The sequence below is a fragment of the Nesoenas mayeri genome (genome assembly GCF_963082525.1).
Source record: "Nesoenas mayeri genome assembly, chromosome: 1".
NCBI lineage: Eukaryota > Metazoa > Chordata > Aves > Columbiformes > Columbidae > Nesoenas > Nesoenas mayeri.
Window position 1 is genome coordinate 53969320 of NC_137541.1, and position 19914 is coordinate 53989233.

General features: G+C 42.0%; 1 protein-coding gene across 3 annotated transcripts in view; it reads left to right on the top strand.

The window, feature by feature from the left end:
- NAP1L1 (nucleosome assembly protein 1 like 1) overlaps positions 1-19914 on the top strand; it is a 161923-nt gene that overhangs the window by 125909 nt on the left and 16100 nt on the right. The window contains exons 1-2 of one of the 3 annotated variants that reach the window (XM_080340604.1): positions 2366-2432; positions 19569-19603. In XM_080340604.1, the coding sequence (XP_080196730.1) occupies positions 19587-19603 (17 nt within the window). In that variant the 5' untranslated portion in view covers positions 2366-2432; positions 19569-19586. Of the gene's footprint in view, positions 1-2365; positions 2433-2810; positions 2891-19568; positions 19604-19914 lie in introns of those variants that run through there. The other 2 variants (XM_080340603.1, XM_080340602.1) reach the window with 2 other exon arrangements.

The window sequence follows — 19914 nt, forward strand, 5'->3', positions numbered from 1 at the left end:
AACCCAAAATAGAAAGATTGGATGTGCATACAAGTCAGGTACTGTAAAAAATAGGCTTGTCTTTTTCTTTCCATAAACGTGTGATGGCAGGTACCATGTGGAAGCAAGGTGGTGTGTGTATGTCCTCCACCTTGTTCCTTCATACTTAGCTGTTCACAGCAACTGCTGCTTCTCAAAAAATGTTTCTGTAACTGTTGTTCTTCAAAAACTGCTGAAGAGCCCTAATACAAGAACTTTGCTTCATGAGAAGGGGTTGACCTACCTGACTAATGGTAAAACTCCTAAAAGTCATCTGTGAATTTTGGATGAAAAGGCGTTTCCCTCCAGTCTAGAAGTAAGTTTCCAGTTTAGACCCGCGTAGATCCATCCCAAATCCCCGGCTCCTGCTGTCAGCTAGTTTACTCTCTACTCGACGCTGCTGGCTTCTGCACATCTCATCACTCCTCTGTAGGAGTCACTGGGTCTCACCTCTGGGTTCTGCATGTCACGAGGTGGCAGGCTGCAGAAGGACACGCCAGACGAGCCACCGCCTTGTGAATCACTTGTTTACAAATGATTGCCACTTAGCTGATTGAATAAAGGGAATGTCTGCAATAGCATATAATTGGTGTTGCAAGAAATACCAATCGATTGCTCATTTTTATCTGCACAGCTCTGTTCATATGCCCAAGCATGGCACATCTCAGATAAATAAATAATTAGCATCTAGTACAATTTTAAAATCTGAGGGTTGCAAGAGGGCTACAGATTTTAAAATCACATAATGTCACCATCTCTCTCCCTAATTCTTGTCACTTGGACTATGCTGTGCAACCTTTGCCTGGATCCTTTTGCCTCCTTACACTACTGCAGTTTCCAGCTATTTTAAATTGCACATTATGAAAAAGCCTGCATCCCAAAATTCAGTGTCCCGGGGAACAGGACATCCTTAAGTTCCCTGCATAAACCTCTGTCTTGCAGGTGGGATTTCTTTACCAGAAAGACATCTGCTTATGGGGGCTGAGACTTTATTGCTGTACACTGGAACTGGTGTGGCCCTGTACAGTGAAGAACAGAATCCTTTTTCTTTTACTGGTGCTTAACATAGATTGTGTTGCAGATGCTAGGCAAATTTTTTGCTTTCTGTTGTAATTTCTACTATTTAAATAGCTACATTTAGACTGCAGATTGCTTTAGACAAGCAGATGCAAGAATTTAGTAAAATGCAGAGAATACACAAATATCTGGTGATTTATCCTCAGTAAACAGCTCTTATGCCATTGCACCGTGTGTCTGTCCATCCCTCCTGCCTTTAATAATGTTTGAAATCATCAGCTTATTCCAGCCAAGAGAAGCTAAAAGTCCCAAAGACATTTATGTCTCTATAAGTTTAGTGTAGATCACAGATGTCTTCCCCAAGTGTGCTCCATGCTATTACTCAAGACCATGTGCACAGGAGAGAAGCCCTGGGAAGTAATCGGTTTTGGGAAAGGCTTCACTTGGAGCTTGCCGTCAGGCTTGAGAGGCGCTTGCAGAAACCAGGCTGCTTAGGTCTCTGGCAGGCAAGCACTGCAAGTTGAAATGGGAGGGCTGAAGCTGTTGCTGCTGGCTGGCTGTCCCGGGCCAAGGCAGGAGCAATCGAAACTGATGAAACAGCGCTTGAACCACCATGGTTTTGAGCCTGGTATTTTACGGTAAGCTAGTGCTGACTGTGGTTTTATGGTACCTGTAGCCTTTGTGAATAGGGTTTACCTCTTTGAGTAAATCTGTACCTACTTGACAGGCTGCTGCTATTTTTGCTCTGCTGCCTTCAGAGACCCTCCCAGTTCATGTTTAAAGCAGCACTGAGGTGGTCAGGGTAGCATTACATCCCTGGCAGGTCCACCTCGGCCACCCTCCCGCCGGGCAGGAGCGGACACAGTGACCCACCGACTGGGGCACCGCTCTGGGTGCCACCGAACATCCCAGGCCGGGCGGCCCCCAGCTCCTGGTGGGTTTGCGGGCGAGGTGCCGCCCAGGCGCGGGGCACCGTTCCGCTCGGGCCCGCGGCGGGGACGAGGAGCCGGCCCGAGGTACGTGAGAGGACACACGCACGTCCCGGGGGACGACACGCCCGGGCCTCCCCTGCGCGCGGCGCGGCCCGGCCCGCCCGGCGCGCGGCAGCGGGCGCGCGGGGGAAGGGCGCCCGCCGGACAAGCCCCAACCGCCTCGACCAACGGCCGGCGCGCGCCCGAGGCGGGTCGGCCGGCGCGAGCGGGAGGGCGCGCGCGCGTTGCCAGGAGACCCAGGGCGCGCGGGGGAGGGGAGGGAGCGGAGGGAGAGGAGGGAGGGGGGGTTACGTGGTGACGTTAATTCTATATGAGCGCGAGCGGCGGGAGCTCGGGTCTTTTTACCGCCAGCCGCGCGGCGCCTCCTCCTCGCTCCTGAGTCACCGCCAGCCCCGGCCCGCGCAGGTACCGGGCGGGGCGCCGCCAGCCGCCCCGGGGCTGGGGGGCGCGGGTCGCGGACGGCGGCCGGGGAGCCCCTGGCCCCCGCTCCCGCGCGGGGAGGCCGCGGGGGCCGGCCCGGCCTAACGGGGTCCTTCGGCCGCCGGGGCGCGGGAGGCCGGCGGTGCCCGCACCGCTCCAGCCTCTCCCTCGCGGCCCGCGGGGCGGCAGCGCCGCTGCTCATCCGGCCCCTGGGCGGGGAGCGCTGCCCGCAGCCCCTCTCCCGCGCGTCTCCCCGCCGAGGGGCCGGGCTGGGCTAGGCCGGGCCGCTGGGCTCGGGCCGGCACTGAGGGGAGGCGGGTCTGCCCGGCAACACGTGGGGACGGAGCGGGGCCGGCGGGGCGCTGCCGGGGAAGGAGAGGGCGGCGAGGCCGGAAAGCCGCTCACGGGAGAGCGGGGTGTGCCTGTGTGTGTGTCCGGCCGCGGTGAGGGACGCGGGACGCGGCGGGGTGGGTGCCGAGCGGGCGGTGGCTGCGCACATGGCGGGGGGACGGCGGATGGCAGCGCAGTGGCCTTGTGCGGGCTCCCGGGCGCGGAGCGGCGGCTGGGGCGTGCTGTGCTGCTGGCCGCTGGCAGGGGGACCCAGAGATTCAACCAGGGGACCGGCAACTCTTGCTTCCTGCCTCAGGAAACAGCGTTTTTCGGGTTTCTGAAGTTCAACATGTCGCTTCTCTCGGTGCCTGCTAGCTGGTATCGCCCAAAATGAGGCCCTTGCTTCCCGCCTTGTAGATATGTCCCGTGTAAATGATAGAGGTAGGAGATACAGGAGGTGAATGACGACTGTTATCAAGGAAAACTAAGAAACTGCCTGAAAGATCTAGTAACTACAACTAGAAGTATTGTCTTGTGTTTAGTATTCATATATATTTATCTATCTGCATAGAAAATGTATTCTATCAGCTCCACATTGGATGTTTAAGGGACTTACACAGCCAATATTTGTGAGACTTTCAGTATTTAATACAAAACGTTTCCCATTTGATTGCAGAAGAAAACACAAGCCTTTTTTTTCAAATGACTGTGGTATAGTAATAATACGCAGCATCTTCCAGAGGTTGTCTCCAAGCACATTGCAATTTTTGTGCATGTCCATTTGTGTTTGAAGCCCTATTGAGATACACTTAAATTTCATGTTTTAACTCCTTTGAGGAAGGTAAGAGAAGTGGGCACTGGGTGTGCAAGGTATGACAAATACTTTCCTCCGCTCACCTCCTCTGTTGGAGTTTCAGTGTCTGCTCTTAGAAGTTACATTAATCAGGCAGGAGATAGTGCCTGATTATTTTCATTTTGATCATGAAATAAAACTTGAGAGAAGAACTAAGGCCTAAGGCTGCATACAGTGGTAGGTGGTTTCTGATGAGCTTGTTAGTAGCTTGTTAGTAGCTTGTTAGTAGCTTGTTAGTAGCTTGTTAGTAGCTTGTTAGTAGCTTGTTAGTAGCTTGTTAGTAGCTTGTTAGTAGCTTGTTAGTAGCTTGTTAGTAGCTTGTTAGTAGCTTGTTAGTAGCTTGTTAGTAGCTTGTTAGTAGCTTGTTAGTAGCTTGTTAGTAGCTTGTTAGTAGCTTGTTAGTAGCTTGTTAGTAGCTTGTTAGTAGCTTGTTAGTAGCTTGTTAGTAGCTTGTTTTACTACTGTACCCATTTTACAATGGGAAACTCCTTAAAGAACAAGACAGACACTGCCTGTATTGAAGTGAGCTAAATGGCTTCCAGTCTCTTGGAAATGCAGAAATTACCTTAATTCTTAGGGCAAAATAAAACTTGAAATCTACATAAGCTTAAATGACTTTATTGCCTGTATACCAGCCAAAATTTTGGGTTACTCAGGTTTTCAGGTACCTCAGGCATAGATGTAAGTGCTTGGAATAGGCTACTGATACCTGTATTTCCTGTTTGTGTGGCTCACTCCTATAGGAGCAGTATATGCTAACAATCTTCCTTCCCTCCACTTTTCCTGTATTTTGTGACAGGCCTTGCATATCGTCTGCTCCGGTTTCTGAGGACAGGTTTGTTTGAGTGTATGTGGAATCAGGGTCTTGCACACAGGTGGTATGATCTGGTGTTTTTCAGGGCCCCTTGTCCTCCTTTGGCATTCACAGGACTAGGAAGCAAGGGCTGGGGCTGCTGGCAGTGCGCAGTAGTGTGCTGCATCTGTGCAGCTGGCCTGGTGCTACAGGAAGTGCCAGAAGCAGTGGGTCTGCTGTAGTGCTCTGTGTGTACAGCACAGTAATGCTCTTGCCATCCTGACGTTTCATTGAGCCCCTACCTCAGTCAAAAACTGTTCCTGGGAGCTGTCAAGGGACTTGTTATGGTGATCTGCTTACTGAGCACCCTGGAAATGGGTGGTCTTTTTTTTTTTTCTCTTGCATAGCTGACAATGAACATGTGTACACAAGTGAAACTGAAAGCAAGACATTGTGGACTTGTATGTTATGAAGCTTTTAAACAGACTTTTCATAACCTTGAATGAGACCTGAGTTCTCCAGGCTGAGACAGAGTTCGTTAATACAGAACTCCAGATCTTCAAGTAAACTTTGGCTTACTGTACTGTCAGTTGCTTTGTTCTAAGTCTGTTCCTTCACTTAGCTTCTAAAAGTTGAAGTAATTGTAACATGAAGAATTTAACTCACTGTGGCAGAGATTATATTCCTTCAGAGAATAAAATAGCTTGAGGATATGAATTTCAGTAATGAAGAATCTCAGGGGAGGAAAGACAAGCATCTTCTGTTTTGAATTCGTGATCAATTCCTCTGGTGAAAGACAGGTTGTTTCAGTAGGCCGGTGGGTATAATGAACATGTCTATGGTATCTATGCCTGTTTGTTCATATCATTGTAACCTGGTTCATCTTCGGATTCTTGTGGCATCATTGCAAATACGCTGTATCTCAAACTGAAAGTCCGATTCTTATTTCTTTAATGAACTTTGGGAATGGGACAGACTGCAGAAAATGGAGATGCGGATGTTCTTAAAATGCCTGTTTTTCTGCTTTTGTATGTACATTCAATGGAACTTCAGCTCTGGACTTTTCCATGAACTGATAGTGCTTTGGTATTAGTGTGGTACTTGTAGGCATTTACACAGAAGATAGTACTGTGCAGACAGAAACAAGACTTCTAAATGCTGGTTGTATTTTGCTGAAGCTGAGGAGTCTTCTGAGTTAGATGGAATGCGTTCACACAGACCAGAAGCTAACTTCTCATTAGGAAACTAGCTAGTAAATAATAGAGCAGAACGGTATTGTACAAGTGGTGTTTAATCTGAGGAATGATTGTGATGATGGGTTTAAAGCTTATGGGGCAGTTTTCATTTGTAAATTACTTTGAGCTCGAAAGTGATTGTAATTGAAGTTAATTCAATCTATCTGATCATTACTCAGCACAGAGGTTTGTACAGTTCCTCATCACCTAACTTTGTTAATCTGAAGAGCAGATCTGGTGTCATAATGTATTTGTCTGGAAAGCCAGACGTGCCTGGCAGGCATCACAGAATTTGCTTGAGGATTCATTTGATGACCTTCTGAAAAATTATGCTGTTTAGAAACAATGCATGAGGTTTTTGAGGACTTCCTACACTCAACAAAGATAATGCAAAAGAGAAAAACAATTATGAATATGCCTTCACGTATTTAGTGATAACTTTGACCTTAAATTCTCAGGAAGATTACATATGTTGCACAATAAAACTTCAGTTGCATTCAGAAAAGAAAATGAGACTCTGCTAATTTACTTTTGTTACTTTGTATTTAGTTTTAAAATATAAATTCAAGATTTGAAGTAATTTAAATTCTCCACAAAGATTAATATTTTTAATGAATTTACATATCACTAGAACATAATCTGCATTTTAACTACTGTTAAGTCTAGACTGGAGATCTTTCCTAGATGGAAAGCTGTTTGTATTTTAATATTGGAAATCAGAGGGTGCATTTGGGGGCTGAATATATGCTTAAATGTACATCTACACAGACATAATTTACAGTGGTGATGTCTGAGTTTAAAGCTTAACTTTCAGTAATGAGTAGGCAGTTGCACATCAGCTGTTTCACCTGGTCTTTGTAGACTTTAGACCAAAATACTGCCAGTTTATCCTTAGTAGCTTTTTAGGACTCAAAAGTGAAAGGAGCTTTTTAGAAATGAAAACTTCAGTTTCTGGATGTTCCTGCAGCTGTGAAGCCTTCAGTTGCTGATTTGACATTCTTAAACAAACAAACAAACAAAACCAAACAACAACAACAACAACAACAAAACACAACAAAAACCCCAACAACAAGAAAAAACAAACAAACAAACAAAAAAAACCCTACACCACTACCGAACTCTCACCCCAAACCCGAGAGATGCTAGAAATGCTCTCATTTTTGAGTGTTGGAAGTTCTGGTTCAGAGGTTCGACTAAGCAGATGAGTCTGAAAATGGAGTAGAGCAAAACTCCAGGCTTTGAAGACCCAGGGTAGAACCATAAATGCTTGTAATCTTTTCTCACTGTCTTTATCTAGATGTTGTTTAATATACGGTGTTTCAAAGGAAGGGCAGTTCTTTCATGTTTCTTGTAGGATGACTGGCCATTGATGGGAAGATTCTTTTTATTCTGGCTCTGGTTAAAAACCTGGTTTAAGCATTGAAAGGTTAAGATGGGGGGGACACAGGAGGGGACATAAAATAAAACAATGGTTTACATCCACACAAATTTTTAATTAGTTATTTTTGAGCTTCCTTTAACTTAAATATTTTAGTGTCATTTATCATTGTTCAATTCTCAAATACTATTAATCTCAGATTTAAGTTGCTTCTGTTCCGCAGGTGTTCCTGTGACTAGACCCTGAACTGGTTTATTTCCTCTCTTCCAGAATGTTCAGCAATGAATACAGTATTTTTTTAAGGATATGACACTGAAGTGTATGATATTTTGCACTGTCTGATTTAGTCATCATGCAGTCATTTCAGATCTTGCCTACTTCTGCATGTTGAGTGGAAGTCTTTAGTAGGCTGTGCACAATTATGCCTGTGCCTTTGCACAGCAATTTTTTTACCTTTTGAATTCTAAATTAGTTTGAATTGTTTCTTTTAATATATGTTAGTTTAGCTTTTACTACTATGTATTTTGCCTTGCTTGGATCACCCTTTTAAGCAGATCTTAGTTCTGTGCTACTTCAGTTTTGGAGATTACTCATCTTGACTTTGGATTGTTGAATATGAGCTGGTATAAGAGCTTTATTCTGTTCCTTATGTGTGCAAAGTAACATCATCAGAAACCTGCTTGCTGTTTTTGAACTGGGGATATCTTAATGAAATGGCCTTTTGATTCTTCTATCACCTTCACTGTTATGGAGGTATCAGGTGGTACTGCTGGTACTAGAAGCACAGTTGAATGAAATTCACAAGAAAATGCTTCTGAAGATTGCTTTGTAAATAAGGCTCAAGTTCTTTTGGCTCTCTACAGGTGTAGTATATGTTACAAGTGCTTTTTAAACTCTGCACCTGTATTCATTTGAAAGTGACTTACTGAAACCATAAACATGTGTATACTTCTGCTGGGTCTTACTACCACTTGTAACATCTCACTCCTAACAGCCACCAAAAATGTGTCAAAGTTAAATTGATGTTGTGTGGGTTTTTTTTAGTGAATGCTAGCTTCTTAGTTGAAAACCAGACATTTTAAGGTTTGCTGTTTAGTAATGGCTTTGTTTTGATGGAAAAATATCTAAGTGAGGATAACAAGGAAGTTGCTAAACATGTTTTAGGAATTTTAGCGGCTTCATGGGGAGTTAATGAATTTACAATATTGCATTCATCAGATGTTCCAGCAAAAAACACTCTTTTGAAACCTATGTACATTTTCCGGTTTGTGTTTTTACTTTCTTTTCAGATAAGGATGTTTAAATGTTTTTTTTTAAAGTCAAACTGTGTGAAAACTTCAGTGGTGCAGTGTGTGAGCCTTGTAGATAGCACTGTAACTGCCAGTATGGTTGTTTGATTATGTGTCAATCTCAGTAGTCAACTGACACTTTCCTTCATTTGATGTGGCATGCACAAGTTGATCTTTTGAACTGTTAAAATCCACCCTGCTACCTGAATTACTTTGTTAAAACACTATTTTTTCTATTACTTTGACACTAACAAGCTGGATACTTGTGCCAACATGAACTGTATAGAGAAATAATCACTTAGGAAGCTTTAAATTTTTTTTTTATAAATGAAGATTCTGATTTCAGCCCTTCAACGTGGCTGTTGTTTTTCTGTTATCAGTAATGGAAAGGAGAAACTGCAACAAACTATTCTGATTGATTTGTTGGAAAGAAAAAATCTTATTTGGGTTTTTCAGATTTGAATTGAAACTTCTGGATTACTTTTCTAATAATGAAAGATCACCCTAAATAGAAATTGGTAGGTATTCTGCTACAGAATCTTGGCATCCAGAACAAAGGCCACATTGTGTGTTAATTGTCCTATTTTTAGAACATGATCAGGGAGCTCAGATCAGTAGTAGAAACAAGCATGCGGATATAATTCAGCCCTGATTTTAAATTGTAATGCTGTAGTTCCTTCTTATTATGGAGACTCTTGTTTTGCTGCGAGAGTAAAGAGTAAGACACTACCTAGAATTCAATAAAAATGCTACAAAACTAGAGTTCAGTATTTGACTGAATCTTCATTTCCTGATCTAAAATTAAGAGGAAAGCTCTAAAACATGTTTCCACATGAATGAAAGGAAGGCCTGCAGTTACTAGTGAGTAAGTAACTTAGTTATATATAAATGATCACTCAGTCCTGTTTTGAAGAATCTGAGTTTTTTCTGGCATTCTCTTGCAAGTTGTAGAGCACTTTAAACTTGAAATGTGGAAAAAGTGTTTTCATGCCATAACATACATTGGCTGAAGTTGGTGCCTTTACCTCAGGAGTTACTATGAAAAGTGAAAATTGCCACTTGAAGGGGAGAGAGCAGACAGTTTCAATTAGTTGTGTTGTGTTACTAGGTTCAGCCTTATAATGATTTAGTGTTTCTATTTTCAACAACCAAATTCTGAATTTTGCCATGTTATCACAAGGTAAGATGTTGTAGCATACTGTTTCACAGTAACTTCAAACTTGTCTAACCCTGTTTATGAGTTATTCTAAAAGGTACTTACCGGTAGTAGCTTCATTTGCCTGGCCCTACTGTTACTTATGCAATTGCAGGACTAGCCCTGTACAGAAGAAATAATACCCAGTACATTTTTTTAACTTTACAGCTGTTCAGACATTGCTGATGAAAGGAGGGGGGTATGCATAGTTAAGGAAGAACTGTGATAAGCTTTCCCAGCAGCATTTTCTGGTTATGTTGGCTTTAGCTGACTGAAAAGGTGGTTCAGCAGAGAAACTTGGTGTTCCCTTTACAAAGGGGGCGTATCTCCCTCATGGTGATGTGAGTGCTTCCCATCTTGGTCAGTTTAGCACTTCCATATAGCTAAATGTTCTGAGTATGTTTTGTGAGACACCACTACTCCTCTGAATTTCTTACCATACTCTGCTTGGTCCAGAGTACCTTACTCAATCTTCTGCTAAAGATTCCCATATATTGCCATTCCAGTTAGCATTTCTGCTGTTGACTGTGTGTCTTTTGGACCTAGTGTATGAGTTGGTGCTTGCATAATAAAATTGCAGCAAAACAGAAGGGTTTGAATTACTGTGTCCAGTTACAGTGTCCACTGGCACGTTCTTGTTACTGTATTGAGGAACCTGGATTACTTGCTTCCATTGACCATTAGCTCCTTAATCTCTCTACCAGACCTTGATAGCCTTTATAATAGTACTATCTCGTTTATTATCTCATGCTCTTGATTTCTGTGCTTGTATTTTGACAGATGATCTTAATTTTGTCAATTTTTGCTCTCCTACATTAACAGTCATAAATATTTTGTTAACAGAAGAACTTTGAGGCGCTTCTAAAAGGAAATTGTCTCTGGAGAGTTCAGTGGCTGATAATATCTTTCGTCAAATAGATGTGGTCTCTTGATGTTCTAGCATAGGGCTACTCTGCTCACTTTAAACCGACTTTTTTTTTGTGTGTTGTGTTTTTTTTGTTATTGTTTTTCTTTTTACCTTTAGCTTTCCTAAGAAGGTGTGGTTTTCAATAATATGGATGCTATAACCCCTTTGTAACATGTTGCTTGTCTACTATGTTGATGATAGGCACAATGTCCCCTTGTTACATGACTAGTTTCCATGCTAATAATTATTTCATGAATTTGATCACAACAATAAAAAAGAAACACTTGCTCTTCTGCTTGATCACCTTTTGAAATGGCATTTTTTAATCTGATACATTCTTCAATTGCTTCTTTTCAAAGAGGAGCTAAATGCGCTCTTAGTTACTACTCAACTGATTCTTTCTCATCTATCAATTTTTGTTACCATAGCTTCTACTAACAGTTGTGAAATTATTTATATGTGGTTTTTTAAGTCTTAGTACCAAAAATTTTGAAGTGTGTAACTCTATGCCATGTACTGTGTACTTTTTATGGAGTTCACCCAGTTCTAACATTGATGTGAATGAAACTGCACTATGCAGAGCATCTGAGCTCTTTAAAGTTAAAAACCTCTCTTAGAGGTTTTAGCAAACTACTCCAAACAATTGTTTTGAACATCTACAATCAAAGAACATCTTTTGATCATAGAATCATGGAATAGTTTTGGTTAGAAGGGACCTTAAAGATTATAAAGTTACAACCCCACTTCCATGGGCAGCGACACTGTTCGCTAGACCAAGTTGCTCAAAGCCCTGTCCAACCTGGCCTTGAATATTTCCAGGGACTGGGGAATTCACAACTTTTCTGGGCAGCCTATTCCAGTGCCTCACCACCCTCATGGTGAAGAATTTCTTCCTTATACCTAATCTAAATGTACCCTCTTTCAGTTTAAAACCATTACTGCTTGTCCTATCACTACATGCCCTTGTAAAATGTCCTTTTCCAGCTTTTTCATATGTCTACTTCAGGTACTTGAAAACTGTTATAAGGTCTCCCTGGAACCTTCTCTCCTCTAGGCTGAACAACCCCAACTCTCTCAGCCTGTCTTCACAGGAGAGGTGCTCCAGCCCTCTGATCATCTTTGTGGCCCTCCTCTGGACTTGCTTCAACAGGTCCATGTCCTCTTTGTGTTTGGGGACCCAGAGATGAACACAAGTACTCCAGGTGAGGTATCCCAAGAGTTAAGTAGGGGGGACAATCAGCTCCCTCAACCATGCATCTTGTGATGCAGCCCAGGATATGGTTGGTTTTCTGGGCTGCAAGCACACATTGCTTGCTTATGTTGAGCTTCTCATCAGTCAGCTCCCCCAAGTCCTTCTCCAGTCTGCTTTCAATCTGTTCTCCTCCCAATCTGTATTTGTGCTTGGGATTGCTCTGACCCAGGTGAAGGACTTTGCACTTGACCTTGTTGAACTTCATGAGGTTTCCACAGGCCCACCTCTGAAGCCTGTCAAGATCCCGCTGGATGGCATCCCTTCCCTCCAGTGTGTTGACTGCACCACATGGCTTGGTGTCATTGCCAAACTTGCTGGGGGTGCACTCAGTCCCACTATCTATGTCACTGACGAAGATGTTAAATAGTGTGGGTCCCAATACTGGCCCCCAAGGAATGTTGCTTGTCACAGGTCTCCACTTGGACATCAAGCTGTTGACTGCAGCTGAGTGCGACCATCTAGTCAGTTCCTTATCCATGGAGTGGTCCATCTGTCAAATCCATGTCTCTTCAATTTAGAGATTAGGATGTTTTGCACAAGTCTGGTTAGATGTCATCAGTTGCTCTTCCCTTATCCACCAGTGCTGTAACCCTGTTGTAGAAAGCAACCAAATTTGTCAGTCATGATTTGCCCTTATGGAAGCCATGTTGGCTGCCATCAATTACCTCCTTATTTTCCATGTGCCTCAGTGGAGTTTCCAGGAGGATCTCCTCCATGATCTTGCTGGACACAGAGGTGAGACTGACTGGCCTGTAGTTCCCTGGGTTTTCCTTTTTTCCCTTTTTTAAAAATGGGGGTTACAATTCCCCTTTTCCAGTCAGTGGGAACTTCACTGAACTGCCATGTCTTATCAAATATGATGGATAGTGGTTTAGCAACTTCAGCTGCCATGTTCCTCAGGTCTTGTGGAGACATCTCAGCAGGTCCCATGGGTTTATGCACCTTCAGGTTCCTTAGATGATCTCAAACTTGATCTTCTACAGTGGGTGGTTCTTCTTTCTCCCAGTCCCTACCTTTGTCTTCTCTGACTTGAAGTGTGGCTGGAGCACTTGCCAGTGAAGACTGAGGCAAAAAAAAGTCATTGAGTACCTCAGCTTTCTCCATATCCTGGGTAACCAGGTCTCCTGTTTCCTTCTGGAGAGAGCCAACATTTTCCCTAATCTTCCTTTTATCACTGACATACCTATAGCAGATTTTCTTGTTGCCCTTGACATCCCTGACCAGATTTAATTTTGTAAGGGCTTTAGCTTTCCTAACCTGATCCCTGGCTGCTTGGTCAGTTTTCTCTGTATCCCTTCCAGGCTACCTGTCCTTGCTTCCACTCTCTGTAGGCTTCATTTTTGTGTTTGAGTTTGTCCAGGAGCTCCTTATGCATGCATGCAGGCTTCTTGGCATTCTTGCCTGACTTCCTCTTTGTTGGGATATGTTGCTTCTGAGCTTGGAGGAGGTGATCCTTGAATATTAACCAGCTCTCTTGAGCCCCTCTCCCTCCAGGGCTTTGTCCCATGGTACTCTGCCAAGCAGATCCCTGAAAAGGCCAAAGTCTGCTCTCTTGAAGTTCAGGAGAGTGAGCTTGCTGTGTGGCCTAAGGATCTTGAACTCCACAATTTCATGGTCACTGCAGCCAAGGCTGCACTTGAGCTTCGTGTTCATAATCAGCACCTCCTTGTTGGTGAGAACAAGGTCCAGCATCTCTCTTGTTGACTCCTCTGTCACTTGGAGAAGGAAGCAGTGCATTCCAAGGAACTTTTGGATTGCTTGCCCCCTGCTGTGTTCTCTGTCTAATAGATCTTGGGGTTGAAGTCACCCATGAGGACCTGGGCTTGTGAATGTGAGGCTACTCTTGTCTGTCTTAGAGGTCCTCTTCCACTTGGTCTTCCTGGTCAAGTAACCTGTAGCAGACCTCCACTATGTCATCCATCCCTACCCTCTCTTTAATCCTGACCCATGAGCTCTCAGTCTACACCTCATCTGCCCCCAGATGGAGTTCCTTGCACTCCAGCTGGTCATTGACAAAGAGGGTGACACCCCCTTACTGCTTGTCTCCCCTGCCTGTCCTTCCTGAAGAGCCTGTATTCTTCTATTCCAAAACTCCAGTCATAGGAGCCATCTCACCACATCTGCATGATGCCAATAAGATCGGTCTTACAGATGTGTGCATGTCTATTGTTTATTCCCTATGAAATGGCATTTGTATAGAGGCATTTAAATTGGGCACCTGATGTGGCTGATTTTGATGGATCTCTACATGACTTTCATTTTTGTTTTCTGATGCTGAGTATGTAAAGCAAAATGTTACAAGTTGCCCTCCTGGAATGCTAGGCAAGAACATTAATTAACTTTCAGTTAATATATTGTTCTCGAGTTTCCCAGTCTGTAGTAAGAGTTGAACTTGGCTGGTATGATGTCATTTGTCTGGCACTTTTGGTTTCTGCATGCATTGCAAATAGTTTGCAAGACTTAATCCTGATGTACAACTAGTTGTCCTCCAGCTGGACCTCTCTTTTCTTCACTGACTTCTGATTTAGTCCACTTAATTATTTTATGTTGCAGATTTTTAATCCCAGATAGGGTTAATTTGTTTTAGGTGTTTTCTGTTAATGTGTTGCTTTCAGTTGCCCAAGGCATGCCAGAGACAGAAAGAGACTGATGTGCTCTTCTATGGACAGGCTGACTTATTTGCCCTGCTCTGAATTATTGACTACTGAGGAAATTAGTTTGGGCAAAAGGGTAGATTCCTTTTAAAGATGTGAGTAAACAAGGCTTGCCTGTAACTTAGGTCAAATATCTTCAAAAAGCCTCATTTGTGTTCCTTGAATTACTTCAGAAATTTCTTCTAGTTGCTATTGCAAGCTAATTGTGGGAGCAATTCCTCTAGAGAAGGCTAAATGATGTTTCCTGAAAGGGAAGGAGTGGGTCCTGTGTGTGGTACGGTAGCCAGAGAGATGCTGAACAGCTGAGATCTGTTGGCGGCCTGCCAGCTGTAGGGCTTGTGAAAAAAAGCTGTTGTTTTGCTGCAGAAACTGTCTTAGGAATGTCTTGCCTCCTCAGCTGACTCCTGATTCACCTCGCTGTGACCTGTCTTCCCAAGGCTTAGCGGATGTCAGGGTAATCTCATACTGGCATGCTTACTTGGGACACTTAAAGCTGACCTTCAAAAAGAAAAAGCTTCTCACCAGAGTGTTTGTGTCCTAGCTGTAATGTGGCAAGTGCTGCTGTGCAAATTCAGACTGGTTTCTGTGTGGATAAAGGCAGACTGGGAAGGGCTGAATATTTACAGTTTGTGTTTCTGTTTTCACTTGAATAAAATTACTTAAGGAACGATAGCCCATGAAAACTGTGAAAGCTTACTAGTGGGTAACTTGAGTATGAATACATGGCAATATCATTTGTTTCTTCATGTATCGAACTACATTTCTTCAAAAACATGACAGGTTAAAGAGGTGATGCCCTTTAAACATCATAAAAATAGCAGATTTTCATACTGCTTAGTAAGATTTAGGTTTGTAAGAGTTCTGCCAATTTTTTGTAATTCTGCAGGAAGCACTCAAAACTGGCTAAGCTTCTACTGGATTAACAGTCTCCTTTCAGTTTTAAAAAAGGACTCATTTCTTGTGATGGCAGGTAGGCTTGTGAGCAAGTTTCAGCTACCTCTATGAAAGGTGTTTAAAACTTTAGTCTTTGGAAAACTTGCACTGCAGTTTGCTTTTCTGTGCTTTTGTTTCCTTTTTATAGCATGAACTTCCTATATGTTATTTTTAAAGCCCTGCAAAGATAAGGTAACTATTTCTTTTCCTCTGCATATTTTTCCATTGAGCAGCAAAACTGTAAGTGAAGCCTCTGCGTGCCTCTATGTTTGACCATAATGCAGTGCTACTGATTGTAGCTGGTTAAATAACAGGGAAACAAAGTATTTTACAAATAAGGAGGTTATTTGCCTGCTGGCTTTTGGACAGGGAAAGAGGCTACACTTTACTGGTAATCGTAAAATCTAGGCCCCCTGACAGCAAGAAAATATTCAAGTAGTATCTCAGCACAAAGCAGTCACCGGAACACTGAGGCTTGAAGTAACACCAACACATCAGCTATAGCCAGGTTCGTTATAATCCTGCACTGGTAGCGGTGAACTGGTATCTCCCAGGGACTACTTCAAGCAGGAACACCAGTGAATGCTTCTTGCTGCTCACATGCCAAGGTGCAGCTGCTGTTCACAATCTTAAGTGCACCTATGAAACAAACTGGGAAGGATGTCTCTGTCTTTCTTGTGGGAAGCTGAGTGATAGAGTACTGCATCCATATATTTAGTTTGGGGGAGATACTGCAAAACAAATAGTGCAGTGATGTGTTTTAGTATTGCTGATTGTGGTATAGATCATATTTGAAGCTCTCACTAGTAGGTTGGGACCTTGTATTAGGTGGTGTGCAATAACAGTGGAAGCTGTTTGCTCTTAATGCATTTTCTCAGTGCTTTTCTGCCTCTACAGGTGGTGTGTGTTGTTTTTTTTGGTGTGTGTGGGGTTTTTGTTTTTTTTTTTTTTACCAGTTAAATTGTGTTTGCGGAGAAGCTTATGGTTGCTTAGTTATATGATAATAAACTAAATGTGATGCAACTATATATCCATGCTACTGGGTTGCAGAGATTAGTCTAAACGTCTGCCAATGTAGTTCTCTTGGCATTGTGTCTCATAGCCTCCTCACACAAGAACTGTTCAGAGCTGGCAGATTACAGAGTCATGACAAACAGTAGTAACTCCTCAGTTTGCAGAAGAACTGTTTTAACTACAAATGTTCTGATATTGAGTTGTGTAAAAAGTGGAGGGAAGATGAAAGGATGAGACATGAGAAGATTCATGCAAGGAGGACAGGAAAAATGGGTTAAGGCAGATAGGAACACAGTGGAGGGAGGCACTGAAGTTGATAGCTGCTTGATAAAGTCTGGTTTAATTTCCAAAAAGTCTTTAAAGAATATTATCCAAAGACTGAGTAAACTGGGCCATAGTTGGAAAACATACATTGTTGGCATAGATTGCACGGTATGTATAAAAGCCCCTTGCAACAAGGGGAGGCAGATGCTGGACTTCACAGCGTTCTGTAATGAGATGAATGCCTTAAATTGTCAAAGTGTTCTTAAAAGAGGGGAGAACACTGAAAAGATGAAAGTTGGTGGTGAAAGACAGTTGTTCAGACTGGTGAAAACAAGGGCCTGCCTAGGAATTCAAGAACATGGAGACTGCTGGTTAAACTTTCTCTGCTACGGTGTTACCCAGCATAGAAAAATTTGACTTATTTATGATCTCTGAGCTGAATGTTGGAACTCAGAAACAGAATTTTAGTGCTTTGATACTTGCACAATATAACATCAGTTTACCTGCACAATTGCAGGGAAGAAGAGGACTAGTTTATGAAATAAATATTTATTATGAGATTGTCAAATACTTGCACTTCCTGAGTCAGTGTGGTGTTTGCAGTAATATTTTTGTTTGTGTGGGTTTTCTTTTCCCCTTTTTTTAATTTTTGTTTTTATTTTTTAGATTTTGTTTTGGTGATGTTTTAATGGTATGTTTTCAATGTGGTTGAAAGCTAGAAGAGTTTCTGGAGGAATTATTGCCATGTCATTGTTTTTGTGGGTGGTTTTTTTTTGTTTTTGTTTTGTTTTTCTAGTTATTTGCTGCTGTTGGAGATGGGATGAATGCTTCTGAAAGTTTTTAGGCATGACTTGGTCATAGCCAATCTTGTGTCCTCATTTAGAAAAAGTGTTTAAATGAACTGCAGATGTTGGTCTGTTTCAGCAAACCTGTATCTGAGGTGTTTCAGCTGCTCTTTCATCTAGCCCACTGGCTTGGTGAGACAACAGGGGTTGTGTTGTCACTGGCTACACCTTTGAAAGACTTGCCTCAAGTTTTGTGAAAAGTGAAGCTGTATTTGATGGGGAGAATGGAGAGAGGAAATGTTAATCTCTGCAAGGAGCAATAACAGTTCGTGAACATTGTCACGTTTGCGTAGAAATGTATGATCATACAAGGCAGGTGTACTGTGCATCTCATATTTTTTTGCACAGTGATCCTACTAGTCTCATAGAAAAGGTCCTGCATGAACATGAAGTTAAGAGGAAATGTATAAGGAAAAAGTTGCATATTTTGCATGGATAAAATCTTTTGCAAATCAAAAATAATGATAATTGTTAGGTTTCTCAAGAAATAAGGAGACATCTAAATGTGAGTGGTAATTGTAGTATGTTTTCAGTTTCTATAGGTTTTCAGTCCATGCTGTCTTTTGAGAATGATATCCAAAGTAGAGTCTTTGGAATAGTTTTATAGACATCTTGCATCCATATGTAAACCTGAAGTGATCCAAACTTGATCTGAATTTTGTATGCTTCAAATGAGTCAAATTTTACTGGAATTCTTGGATTTCTTGTCAAATTGTTAACTGTCCTTTCATCTATAGTAGCACTACCATTCTATTTGATACCAAATACTGTGCTGTTTTTCTGAAATAGATTGACAAGTAGTTAGTTATTTAGTTTTTCTACATAGTAGGGAATTGAACCTTTTTTTGATCATGTGCAGTCTCCTAACATTGACACTGGGAAGTTGTGGTCCTATATGAACACATTGGCTACTTCCTTCCCATGTAATTGTTGGGAAGTAGTTAGGACACTGGAAAAATATGTTTTGATTATATCTACATAGAGTGTAGCTATTAAATTATAAAGTTTAGATTCTAACATGTCTCTTTATATTAACTGTTAATGTCCTGACCTTACTAGGATTGTGCTCTTGTGTTTCACACTTTGGATAGATGAAATGCAGTTTTCATATTTTCTGGAACACATGCCTCCAATGCTTTTACTAAAATTCACATTGGAACACATATTAAGGAGTTGAACTTTCTGAAATAAACTTGAATTTGTCTAGTTTACTGGACAGCAGTTAAAATGGGGGCTCTAAAGCAGTGGTTTCCATGCTTCTTGGACTAGTGGATTATTCTTGGTACTTTGTTGTCTCCTGGAACCATTGGACCTAAGATGGCAGTAACAGGAGAGTGTTTTCTTTTGTGTGGTGTTGCTTTGGGTAGCTTGAAGTCAGGGACATCTTTTTGGACATTAGACTCCTAAGTACCATTTTGTGGGTGGAAAATGTCATTCATCTTGTTGTACATTTGAGAACATAGGTGTTTCATGGTATAGAAGATTTTCAAGAGTTTCAACATAAAATATTTCTAGTTACTGGAATGTGTTTGTGATGATACTGAGATACTTAAGAAAATCCTGATCAGTTAGGACATGGAAATTAGTTGAGTTAAATAGCTCAGCACCTGGCATCAAATATTTTTTTTTTATGTTGCAGTTCTATGGGTATTCTGAGGAACTACTTGGATTTGTTTTGTTAAGTTGGAATTAAAACTAAATCCACAAAAATGTGTCTCTATTATTAAAAGAAAAAGATTTAGCTATAAGTGTCCTCTACCTGCAATTACATACTGGAATTGAGTAAATGGTTACCAAAAGAGTTCTAGCACCTTTTTTGCTTCTGTTTTTCTTAAGTTATATTTCAACTTCATACTTGGACAGGACTAGTTTTCAATCTGTGGTATTAGTACAGTCCTATAATATAAAATGCAACATGGTATTTTTCTGGTACTTCAATTTATGTGAATAAATCTATTGGTTCTAAACCAGGACAAAGTTTTTTAGTATTTCTGTATGCTTTAGAGTGAGGCCTTAAAAAGCGCATGGAAGATATGCTACTGTTCAGACTATAATATGTATTTGTCCTGTTTATTAAAGCCAACATGGTTTGTATTCCTTTCCTTTTTAGCATTATAGCACTTGCCTGTAGACCTTTTAAGTGAAGTCTAATGCTGACTTTTGTTTTTATTTTCCCTAGGGTTTGAAATCTAGAAGAATGGCAAACATAGACAAGTAAGTAAAATCTGTGCATTATTGAGGCTCTGACTGTGTCGTACACTGTACTTCAGATGGCTGTGATCTCCACTATACTTGGTAGACATGGTCTAGGTAGTGATCTTGGCATGGTGGCAAGATGTGAGGTTTATGTCATGGGGGAGAAAAGCTTGAGTTGCTCATACTAAGTGGGTTTGGAGTCTTAATTGTAACTAAATCTAAAACTGGGACAAGGCACCAGTGAACTTACTATGTTGGTTAGAATTCTGGAGGGGAAAAACCGGTAGTACTGCCCATTACTATTGTTTCACTGTGCATAGGTTTTTCTG